We start from the raw sequence: 13,061 nt of genomic DNA, 5'->3' as shown, positions 1-13,061 counted from the left end.
TTTGCAGATGACACCAAGTTGGGAGGATGTGTCAAACTGCCTGAGGGTAGGGAGGCCCTTCAGAGGGATCTGGATAGGCTGAATAGCTGGGCTGAGCTCAATGGGATGATATTCGACAAAGCCAAGTGCCGGGTCCTGCACTTTGGCCACAAAAACCCCATGCAATGCTATAGGCTTGGGGCAGAATGGCTTGAAGAATGTAGAGAGGAAAAGGACCTGGGGGTGTTGGTTGATGCTCGGCTTAACATGAGCCGGCAGTGTGCCCAGGTGGCCAAGAAGGCCAACAGCATCCTGGCCTGTATTAGAAATAGTGTAGCCAGCAGGAGCAGGAAGGTGATCATCCCCCTGTACTCAGCGCTGGTACGGCCGCACCTCGAGTACTGTGTTCAGTTTTGGGCCCCTCACTACAAGAAGGACATTGAGGCCCTGGAGCGTGTTCAGAGAAGGGCGACAAAACTGGTGAGGGGTCTGGAGCACAAGTCTTATGAGGAGCGGCTGAGGGAGCTGGGATTGTTTAGTCTGGAGAAGAGGAGGCTCAGAGGAGACCTTATTGCACTCTACCACTTCCTGAAGGGGGGTTGTGGTGAGGAGGGGGTGGGCCTCTTCTCCCTGATAAATAATGACAGGACGAGAGGGAATGGCCACAAGTTGCACCGGGGAAGATTGAGATTAGATTTGAGGAAACATTTTTTCTCTGCAAGAGTGGTCAGGCACTGGAATGGCCTGCCTAGGGAGGTGGTTGAGGCACCATCCCTAGCGCTGTTCAAGAAGCGTTTAGATGAGGTGCTAAGGGATTTGATTTAGTAGTTCAGTGGGTAGGGATAGTGATAGGAGGATGGTTGGACTAGATGATCTTGTAGGTCCTTTCCAACCTAATGTATCTATGAACCTATGAATAAGCTGATCATCAGGTTCAGAAGAGAGGTCTGATGGCCACACTGGCACCACACTGATGGCTTTTACTTTACTGATGTGAAATCAGCCCTACAATTAATTCTCTTGAGTACGGTGATGGAAGAACACACAGAAAGTGACTGACCACTGTAGTTGGTTGCTTCTTCACACAAATCCTCTTAAGCTCATCACCCCACAGAAAGAAACCCACAAGGTTTACCTAAAAGCAGAGAGAGAAAAGCAGAGCTATCTTGGGGAGCCAGAGAAGAGAAAGGTGGAGAGAAGGAAGGAGCCCAGAGGCTGGAAGCTGCAGTCATAGAAACATAGAAGCACTAGGTTAGAAAGGACCTACAAGTCCATCTAAGCCCAACCATCCTCCTATCACCAACGCTATCCACTAAGCTACTAAATCATTTCCATAGGACCTCATCTAGATGCTTCTTGAACTGTGCCTGGTTCCTGCACATCCAGAACCTCACAAGCAACACACGCACTTAGCCCCACACATGCCTCCACCCTCCTCCTCTTTATCTATTCATTCAACTATTTATTTATTTAAATTTATGTTGAGCTAAAGTTCACCTCTTGTAAAACAAAATAAACAACAATCCCTTGAGCAACTTCTTTGGCTGAATCTCTGAAGCACCTTTTAGGGGCAACATACACATGGCCACTGTACTAATCATCAACAGCCAAATGTGAAAACCATAGACAGATACTCAGTTTAACCCATACCACACAATCCTTCCTACCTATACCCCACAACTTTACCACAACACACAGTGTCTGACACAGCCATACACCAACAGCAGCTCCATTAACATGACCATGTATTTCAACCACTATCTCAACTCTCTCCTTCACTCACCACACAGAGACACTTCTAAGAACTGTCAAAAATCCCTGGGCCGTGGTTACTCACCACCTCCTCATTTTCTGAATCTACGCATTTTACATCAACTTGCTAAGAACAGGCCAACGCACTGGGTATATCTGTCAAAGATCCTGGATATCCACTGAATACTCATCTCTAACTTATTCTTATTTTAACTATTTCGCATATAAATTAGGACATTTTCCCTAAAATGGGTGGACATTCATTTTATTCAAATCACACGTTTAACAGGCGCAGAAGTGAAATGCTCAGGAGGTGTCCATTCAGAGCCCCTCAATCATTCCCAGCACAAGTCTTATTCTCTGCCCCAAGTCAACACTTGCAGCCACGGGCAGCTTACTTAGTATTAGTGCCAATGCTGCTCTGACACCAGAGCAGCCTCACAGACACACTATCACAGCAGTGACAGCATACATAGCTCCATCCCTTATCAACCAAAGGTGACAGCAATCCTAAACAGACAAGAACAGTTTCTTTCTGAACACACAAACTTAAGAATTGGCAAGCGTTAAGACTGATAAAATCATTTAAGAGCTACAGTATCCTATCCAGCTACCTCTCTTCTTCCTTGTTGCTCTATTTATCTAACTCCTTTTCCATTTTTCAATAATTAAAACTTAAAGTACCAGATCCCATCTTCATCTCCTTTAGCAACATCTTCTGCCTTTATAGGAAAACATAAACTGCACCGTCTTTCAGAAACAAATGTCCATGGAAAAGTGAGGATGAAGTAGGACATAAGCATGCTCCCCACTACCAACAGCTGCAGCCAGAGGCTAAGACATGGGCTTGGAGCAGCACACATCTTTACATTACAGCAGCAACAGGTGCCCACAATGACCACAGCCCTGCAAAGCCCACAGGACTTGCACCTCCTGCTCACCTGTACTGTGCACTGCTGAGCCCAGGTCACAGATAATCTTTACTCTCTTGTCTCACACCTGTTGCCTACACTGTGCTGACAAAGGGATTCCCTTCCCCAGTTCCAAGACTTTTTGTTCATTGCCTTACATGAACTCATGTCACCACAACCATGTCAAAGTTAGGTATTATGAAAAGAGCACCTTCTAACTTTCTAGCACTTTCTGCAGCACAGTTTTCAATATTGGTAGCTTTCTTTTTTTAATTAATTTTCATCTAAGCATGCTCCTGTTTGTATATGTTGTCCATTTCTTTACCTCACATTCATAAAATCAAATATTTCTTCCATACTTTTTTTTTTTTTACTTGCATAAGGTTGTTTTTACTTTAATACTACTATTCTTATTACCCTAATTCACTACAGAATCCCTTATTTAATATCCCCATCTCAATTTGCATGATATATTTGCTGTATTTTTCCTGCCATCTTGTAACCTCTTTCCAGAACTGGTATCAGGTTGTTATGTCTTCATTTAGCTAGGCCTTTCCATTTACATTAACATGGATTGATCTGCTCTCTCTGCAACTTTTCCAAGTTTCAAAAAACTTTTACTAGAAAATAAAAATGATTTTCAGAAACCTTCATCACTGATCTCCAAATCACTGAGTGCAAGCTACATCAGACCTCAATTTAAAATCTTCCAGTGAATAACTTCTCAATAACAGAACAGTCAGTTCTCCACTACAGTTGTGTGACAACTATGAGACTTCCTCTGAAGCTAAGTATTAGTTTTCTTTCCATGGCTTTTTCACATTACCTGTTACCTTTGTTTTTGGTCTCACTTGTCATTTCTTCTGCCAATATATTTTTCTTCCAAGGTATCATTAATTATAAGTTATTACCCACATATTTTTTTCTTCCATCTCAGTTCAGCTGTCAGACAGGTTTTTTGAAACCATTTTTTTCTCAACTGCTTTCTGTTTGCACAGAACATCTTCAAATCTTAACCACAACACCATCCTGGCATGCCCACCCTTCTTTTGATTGTCAGTATTTTTCTGGGACATCCTTTAACTTCACTTGGCTAACCTCCATATTCCACACAAAAGACCTGGTACTTTCTTGAACCTAGACAAAGCATTCACCCAGTCATTCTTCTCATCTTGAGATCAGTGTTCATTGCTCCTTTTTTTTTTTTTTCCTTCTATGCATGCAGCGCATTGCTTTATCCTTAAGTAAAACAAAAGTAAAATCTGAGTTACAGACTACCATTTCCATTTCAGTTTTCAGGGTGAGGGGTAACAGCTTTTCACCATTTTACAGTCTAGACTGAAAATCTTTATGAATCTAAGTACCTGGAATCTGAGTTTCTCTCATATATCCTGTATTTTCTGGATTCAGATTAAAAAAACAAATATTTTTCATACTTTCCCTCTTGCTGTTCATCTGCTGATATTTTTGTTGCCGTAATGCATACTGCAAATATCTCAGACTTGATATCTCCATAATCTGTCACATGCACCCAATGGTCATCAGCGTGTATACTATGCCACTATAGTCATCAACCTGCATACTATGCCAGCCCTTGCTAAGAGAAGATCATACTCAGATTTCAACTGTAATCGTCAAGATTTCACACTACTGCTTCAATACAGATAAAAGAATTCTAGTCAAAGGAAAAAACATCCTTCTATATTGTAGCAGACAAATGGAACAATCACTGTATATCAGTTCACAACGTCCAGTGAAACCATTTCTGGATATTCAAAAAGCAGAACATGAAATATATGGATAAGCACTTAGTCACCATTACATGATAATCTGTATTGTACAGATGATCAACACTGAAGATAACTTGTTTATAATGAAACAAACTCAAGCTATTTACTTACCATTGGTAGCCTGGACTGAAGCATCTGGAGATCATCATAACCATAAATCTGCTTGAAGACACATAAAAATACAGCATCATTATAACACTTTTCTCTGATGTTGATGAATTCAGGGCTGCAAACAGTTTGATCTAGACTAGGCCTGTGTTAAAGATGTAGGGCTATATGTTGCATTGTGCAATGACAGAGCACCAGAGAATTTTCAGGCAAATAGGACAAAGAGATTGAAATGTTTTGTCACTGCAATGTTTTATGAAGATATCAAGGCTGCTCAGCCTTAGAAATTTTTTTTCAGCAGGTACAGATTAATGAATTTGTAAAAGATGTACTGCATGTTTTGAGTTACTTTTACTTTTACTTGGGAGTAAAAGTAACTGCAGTAAAAAAGGTTGTTATTTCTGAGAACATGATGATTAAAGACTTAATGAGTATGTTATAGAGCCAACTACAGTTTACTTCTCACATTCAATGAGATATAGATTGATGCTTAGAACTGATAGAACAATTTCTAATTCAAAAACAGAAGTACACTGATCCTGGTCAGACACAAAAAACCTTTGTGCAGTCTCTAAGTATGGTGGAGAGAGCACATGGCACAGCTTAAATATCACAATGGTATATCAATTCCACTAACACTGAATAAGTGTAAATGTAATGAAAAGGCTTAAAATGTGATAGCACTGAAAAATGTAGAAGAATACATGCTCAATCAGGTCTGCATGAACAATTCTTAAGTTTTCCATTAAAATCAGTGAGCATGCAATAAGTATATTTCATATTTCTTCAACATTTAGAGCAAGAATTCCAGGTGCAATTTGTGTCAACTCAAACACCTTGGTACAGATAGCAGCAGCTCCCGAGGGCCCACTTGTACCAAAGTTTAAGGACAGGTACAATTAATTGCTTACTGGGTAGGCAGGTAGAAGTCCTCCAGGTCCCACAATATACTGGTTATGCAACAAAGGCGGTACACCCTGGGGCAAGTTGGGGGGAGCTTTGCCTGAAGAAACAAAATACACTTAAAACAGACCTTTAGAAAAGAAAAGGCTTTAGCACTGAGACAAGATAGCTTGCAAGCCCTGGCGCTGCACTAGCTAGCATAGCTTTTAAAGAGTGGAATGACACAGAAGAATTTAATGCCAGTTGATGAAATTACCTGACATCCACACAACAAAGAAGGTAAAGCACAGATTACTTTAGACTGGAAACAATCCCATCAGAGAACAGTCTGATTTTGTCATTTCCTTAGATAGAATTACAGGAAAGAAGTTCCCACAATTCTTAAATTCTCTCCTGAAGGTAAAAATTTAGGCAACGTTCTTGTTCTGAAAATAAGTCCTCTTCTTTCATTTTCTGCTCTGTCAGTACACTCCCCGTTGCTGCCAACAATGAACTGGTAAGCATTAAATGCTGCCAGTGTGCCTTCTATGAGGGTCTTGTTGCAGCTGGGAAAAGCAAAGAAGTCTGAGACAGTTTCAGTTGCCTGCATGAAGCAGAAGGGTTAAAAAAAAGGCACTTTTAGTCAGTCAGATACTCCATTTACTGAGAGTGGCAATAGGAAATGAGAAATTCTTATGCACTGCTTTGATCTTAATACTTAAATCATTCACTTCTCCCCACAGCAAGTTTTAGCTGATCAGGGAAGCAAGAGAGACATTTAGCATTGCTTCTACTTCAATACAAGAAGCTTCCCCAGCTTCTCTGTCTGTAGACCCTTGTTCCAATATGGTTATTGCTGCAGAAAAGCCCTGACATCCATCAGATACTTCTTTCCTCTGTATATGTGGCAGTAGGATTGTGACATACGATAATCAAGACACTGTAGTGCACTTTGTCTAATGAATTCAAGTCACAAAGAAGTCTGAAATTAAAGCTAATGTGAACTCACAGTCAAGAGCTAATTACAACCTGGAATACAAACTTGGTAAAACTCCTAGTTCAAAATTACAAGTCAGAATTGCTCTTACGTTTATTTATAAAGCTCTCTGAAGACAAGATGTGATATATAAATACCACATCACACCCTAACAAATTTCAAATACACAAAAGCAGACTTTATTTTGTAAGCCAGCAAATGAAGCATGCTGAAAATGCTAGTTAGAGTGTGCATTTCTTAGCACAGTAGTTATTGCTGGTGAGATGCTCGACTGACAGCCCTGCAGAATGAAGTCTTCTTGTCTACCCACATAATCAGTTAATACTGCGAACCTGAAGACACTAAGGGAGCTGCCCGTGTGGTAGCACCTGGTATAGACACACTGGTAATGCTCAGGCCAAGGCTGTTTGTAGTGTTCATACTGCTTGCCATGCTGACAACTGATGATGTGGTGCTAGTGGCTGAGGTTGAAGCAGCTGAAAAGTTTGCTGAGGGCTGGAGCGATGTTGGGTTCTCAACACTAGTGTGCTAGAAAGAAGACAAAAAGGATGAGGATCACAGAGCAAATAAACTACAGTGAAAAAGATGCTGAGGGAAAAAAAAAACAACAACCATCTTTTAAAGTAACAATAGCACATGCAAGAGAATGTTTAATAGTATACACACTATCTATATACCAAGCAAGCAAAATTGCAAGCCTGTAATTTTTAAATATTCACAGAAATTTACTGAATGAAAGTTAAACTCAAACAGCCGTAAAATCAGAAAAGTGTATCACAGAATTTCATATGTCTGTCCACTTCACAATTTCTTGCCCTTGACCTGCCTAATCATTAAAGCTAGTTTTTCTATTAAATAAGCTCTTATATTCTTTCAAAGGATGGTATTTGTTTTCAGAATTCAGTACAAAGGATTTCCTCTTTGGATTTCCACAGTCCACAACTGGGAAGATTAAAATTGCAATACCCCACAACAGACTCAATGAGGGAAACAAGCAGACTAGATATATTACAGAACACGTGACTGTGAGGCAGTTCACAACTTGAACCCAGCACAATACAGTGCCTTAGTTGTAAAAGCTGGCCACGTTTGCTTAACATAGTATCATCATCATCATCACACAGCAGCTATAACAATTCATACATGTGCCCTTCCTTCCTATTGTGCAAATTTTCCAGTTACACATTCAGTCAGGATGAAGAGCACAAACTAAAATATACACATAAAGGAGAAACATACCGTAACTGGAATTGTACAGAAGCGCTCCATCTTAGAACATGTCAGTCTGACTATGTGTAAACTCATTTACAGCACTGCATTCAATACCATTTGCCTTTTCTCAAAAGGTTTAAATACACAACAAAAATGCCATGTGATAAACTATAATACCATCTGCCATGAGGCATTTGTCATGACATATACCACTCCATCACTTGCATTTAGCCAGTTAACCTTTTTGGTGGAGGTTGCTAGTACTCCACCTTTTGGAGCAGTGTTGAACAGCTGCTTCTAAAGATAATTTTTAATACACGTATTACAAGAAATTATTTCATTATTCCATTTCCTCTTCCTGGGACAAAAATATTCTCTACAGCTGTGCAACTAATAAGCCTCTAACAGTTACTCTCAATCAAGTACAAACCACAAGTAGTAATGACAATCTTTTCACCACTAGAGGGCTACGAGTTCTCCTATCGTGAGATAACGCAGTTCTTGGCGTACTGTGACACAACAAACTTTTTCTAATGATTAAGATCCTCCCAAACTCACTACATGCTAAATATCTATTAAATGCTAACAGGACTTACTGCATGTGATGAGCCTGAAGATAACACTGAGGCAGGGGAGAGGCTGCTTTGATGATTGGAAAGAGAGCTAGATAGACATTGGAAAGGATTAGTAAATGAATTTTTCCCAGAACTTGTATATACATATCTCTTTGTATACAGGGACACTCATATACACATCCCTACAAGCAACTTTTTCTTTAGCCAATATCAGACTACCTAATGCGTAAAAGAATCTTGTACAAAGCTTCAGAATAAAATATACACCCTGACTTAACAGCAAATGCTTACGTCAGTTCTTCAAGGCAATGGACCACAATAACCTTGACAGTTTCACAGTCTAATTTTGCTTTAAGTACTTTAAACTGTTCTCCATCTGCAGAAAACAGGATGACATAATTTCAGACAGCGAGAAATAGTTCAGTCCAGCACACAGTTTTGAACTATTTCCTTGCCCACTTTCCCCTTCTTGTAAGGAGCCTTAATCCATCATCTGACCTATGGCAGTGACTCAGACAAGCTGCAGCACAACCGAGCCAGACATACTTGGAATTCAGGCATCATTCTTTCATGGCACTCAGTGTTTGCCCAGCTGTTATCAACCCTCCAAATAAAATTTCTACTAACATACACAGCTTTTCAACAAGAGTTTCGGGATATGGTTTGTTTTTTTTCCCCTAATTTTAATGAAATCATTCTAGATTGCTGAAACTTTTGCCATTTTATTCAAATCTGCTAAAAGCAAAAAAAAAAAAAAAAAAAAAAATATTAGCACTAGTGCAAAAGAGAATCTACCATACCCCATCTAGCCTACAGATGTAAAGCTGTGTTATCCCACCATAACAGTTTTATTACAACAAATAAAGTACAAATGTGAGCCAGACAAACATGACAGATCTGTATAGTTCCAGGATGTCACCTGCCTGAGGAAAAAGCTCAAGTAACAGGGACAAAAGATTCAGAAAGAATAAATGAGCAGTGCTGCATACACTTCAAGGAACATCAACCTCATATTTCAAGTGTCTTAAGGAAATGACTTAGTGTAGTGTTTTGTTGTAATTTTTCTGTCTCCGTGGAATAATTACAATTTAGAAAATTAAACTCTTAAGGGGATCATTTCATGCACAAATTCAAGCATAAAGCAGACACTGTGGACAAAGCAGGAAAAGCAAAGTGAAGGAATCAATTCTGCTAATTTAGCTGGTGATAATGAAGCAAGAGCCCCTTGAAACATAAAAGTGTTAGTATGCCATGAAAATTTGATGGCAGTACTGTTTTATCATTAACAGGCAGCCCAAACAGCCTACTCTGCAAGCCAAAACATCATAATCGCTACTGAATATCTCTCTTAATTCTGTCTCTTAATCCTAATTAATGCCAGAAAAGGGGAACCTTGATGTCTGACAGCTCCTACGTGCAATCATCCTTATACACACCTCTTCCCCAGAATTTCACTCCCTTCAGTTTACCACAACTTCCACTGTACCTGCTTAGCTGGGAGAGTGAGCTGCTGGCCAAGTCGCTGGACTGAGGCAAGCTGGCCAATGTTGCCACATGCTGTGATGCTGAAGGCAGAAGCGAAGTGGTAGTGGATACCACGCTAGGCAGAGAACCAGCGGAAGGTAGTGAGGGAGAAGGCTCTGTCTTAGACACTGAAACTGATGAAGTAGCTGTAATGAGTTGAAAAGAGAGATTCAAAGACAAATTCCAACATATCTGACTCCCAGGGTGGGATCAGAAACACTATATATAAGCGTCTTACCCTTGTTTTACAGAAATCTGAATGAGAGGAACCAGGGTAAGTATTAAATTATCTGGCTACTATGGAATGAAGTAATGCCAATACAGCAATCGATTTCACTCTTTAAGCTCTTCACTTAGAATACATTTATGATTTTCACTGGTAGACATGTAAATACAATCTCCAGGACATTATCTCCCACTATCTACCCACTTGCTTTTACTCAAAAGTTCACAGTCATTTTAAAATTCTTTGCATTAAATTTCAAACCCTTTCCATTAATAGAAGTTGTTTGCACTCTTTACAGTACTGCAAAAATCTACTCTTACATACAACTCCAGTTCTTCACTACACTTCAACCTATAGTGCACTTTTGATTTTTGGGATTTTGATTGCTTGAGTACAAAGGCACAGATAACTAATTTATTTGAAGTACTAAGTCAAATGTGTATTGCAGTAGAATAAAAGAAGCCATAATAAAATGTCAAAGCTGAGCAAAGAATAATGCACAAACAGTTGTAAAATATTGTCTTACTTTACGTGATCTAGATAACAACAGGTGGTTAGCATTTTTAGCCTATACACAATAGAACTTGTTTAACACAAACGTGCATTTAAAAGACTGAACTGTAACAAGACAGAACCATTCCTTGCATTATTCCCAGCTCTTTTTCCTCTGAAGAAGAGGAAAAATTCTTCACACAGAATTAACACACAGAATTAGTCAATCATCTACCAAAAAACAAATCTCAGAAATAGCTGAGCCCTGCCTTCTACTGGAGCATGCCCTCATACACCACCAGAGGCCGCTACTGAGAGGATAATTGCTACCTCAATGCTTGTAAAGTCATGCGGACTTAAAATGTTCACCAAAAGTCAGACAGATACTTGAAAGTTAAGTATTACTGTTGACATTGGTTTTCCCATGAATGACCCAAGGCAGTTTGCTGGACTGGGTGCTGTGCAAACAGAAAGCAAGACGCCTTGATCTTGGCAATAAGCACAACTATAGCTGACAACAAAGAAAGAAATTCAAGTGATTAAAAAGAAAAAAAAAAGCAAAGTTGAGGACACAGCTATATTATCTGATAGCTCCTGACAACATTCATATAAAAAGTAACAACAGTTAAAACTCTAATACATGTATGTCAGGATTCACTTCTTGAAATCAAAGCTGATGTCTCCAGTAGGAGGGACAGTATCACCATCTTCATTAAGACCCTTTAAATAATGCCTGAATGCTATGCACAAGAAAAATACGAGACAAACAGGATTGACACGTTTTGAGTGGCTATGAGCTTAAGAAGAATGAAAAGAGGAAATTAAAAAGTAACAGTAGGAAAGACAGGAGATGAACAACTAACGATATTAGAAGCCAATACAGAAAACAAAAGGCCACTGCCTTTGCAAAAGTTAACAAAAGTCAAGTTGGACACATGAAATAGATACATGGGAGAAAAGTGACACCAGTTTATGGGCCTGAGATAGAGAAAAATAGAAGTATTGTCAAAAGGGGAGCTTGCACAGAAAAAGATGAATTTAATTGCTATGGAATAACTACAAAAATATTAGAATCTATCAGATCATTGGTTTCATAGCAAAAACACAAACCCTGTAGTGAATTTCAAAAATCTTTTGTTAATTCCATACATGACAGTGAGAAAGTTTTCTATGTCCAGTATTGTCCTATATATTATAGCCTTTTAAGAGGTAAATCTTTGGACATGTATGAACTCCTGTTCACTTAAAGTCAACCTGACACTAATTAAATACCAGTAACATTTGTAGGTCTGAATACTCAAGCTCTTTCCATGTTGAAACATAAAAAAGCTTGGGTACTGAGAGGTTTAAGGAAAGGACAGACTAAGAAATGAAATGTTAGAACTCTAGAAGATATTAAATCAAGCTGCTGCCCTTGAAAGCTTCCATAAAGCAGCATACAAAGGATAGAATAACTACATTTTAATTATTTTAACTCCAGGAAGAAAGCTTCAGGCGTGTGTGATTTTCACACAATACACGAGGAACAATGGTGACTGCTTATCTCTTTTGTAAGCCTTAGGGATGGAGATCTGCACAGTCAGCACAAAATGCAGCTAGATGAAGGGAGACTTTTGGCAACAAGGACAGTCCCATTTTGGCTTAAGGTTACAGTAATAAGCTGATTATGTTTCAACACAGAATCTCAAAGGCCACAATGCCCAGAGTGAGACCACTGCTTCATAAATATGAAACAAATAATAAAGTTAACATCCTTCAATATGCTAATGAGCTCTACGAAGAACCTGCTAAACACATGACTGTAATACTCAACTCTTTGTGCAAATCCTGGTGAACCATCACCGCATGGAAGGAAACAGATAAGGGTCATGTTCTAAGAGAAAGCATCTTGGAAAGGTGCAAAGAAGAGAAGAGAGAAAGAGAAAGGCAGAGAATATGAAAAGTGCAGACTGCTAAAAGATGGGAAGTTGAGCTCTTCTTCCTCCAGAGCAAGACAGAGTCACTCTCTTAGAAGTTTCTGAGCCTCATCTCTTGGTGAAGAACAGCTGGAATACCCTGCATTTTGCTAGCACTAGTATCATACATTAGTGCAACTACAGCTAGAGTATTCATCAACAACAACCCCAATCTGTTATCCCAGTCACTTCAATAAATCTGTTCTTTTTTAATGTTTGTGAAACTGTCCAGTGAAAGCTAGCAGGGAAAAATCAAAACTATGCTGTTAAAGAGACAAGGAACGTTACAAATACAGAACATCACTCCCAAGAAAGAGGGAAAAAAAAAAGGGGGGCCAATAGGAAAAGAAGTGTAGCAGAGCACATTGTATTATTGTCACTCTACTGCAAGACAGCAAGCCACCCAGTAGAGGGAGTGTGCTGGTCACTTTTATTCTCTACAGAATCGCAACTGAACAATTGAGCACTATAACTAGAGACGATTCTGAAGAATGTAACTGTTTCTTTATTAACTAAATACTATGCTAATTATAGCTTTCCAAATGAAAATTTAAGAAAAAAGTTAAGAAATTGTATATTAAATGTCCTCGTGATCAACTGCTTTGAAACCAGCACAGCCGGAGCTGCAGTGGCTGATTTGAGGTACAGGGGGGTTTGG

General features: G+C 39.2%; 1 protein-coding gene across 3 annotated transcripts in view; it reads right to left on the bottom strand.

The window, feature by feature from the left end:
• The window catches only part of UBAP2 (ubiquitin associated protein 2), a 112,329-nt gene that overhangs the window by 32,891 nt on the left and 66,377 nt on the right, over positions 1-13,061 (bottom strand). For 2 of the 3 annotated variants that reach the window (XM_065740099.1, XM_065740101.1), the window contains exons 17-21: positions 9,693-9,876; positions 8,228-8,294; positions 6,752-6,947; positions 5,452-5,543; positions 4,544-4,594 (exon numbers count right to left, since the gene is read on the bottom strand). In XM_065740099.1, coding sequence (XP_065596171.1) covers positions 4,544-4,594; positions 5,452-5,543; positions 6,752-6,947; positions 8,228-8,294; positions 9,693-9,876 — 590 coding nt within the window. The remainder of the gene's footprint in view (positions 1-4,543; positions 4,595-5,451; positions 5,544-6,751; positions 6,948-8,227; positions 8,295-9,692; positions 9,877-13,061) is intronic. The other variant, XM_065740100.1, reaches the window with a different exon arrangement.

The sequence above is a fragment of the Cyrtonyx montezumae genome, unplaced genomic scaffold (assembly GCF_038088225.1).
Source record: "Cyrtonyx montezumae isolate F1298 unplaced genomic scaffold, pur_monq_1.0 scaffold_25, whole genome shotgun sequence".
NCBI lineage: Eukaryota > Metazoa > Chordata > Aves > Galliformes > Odontophoridae > Cyrtonyx > Cyrtonyx montezumae.
Note: the sequence above shows the minus strand (reverse complement) of the source record. Positions and strands in the feature narration are given on the sequence as shown.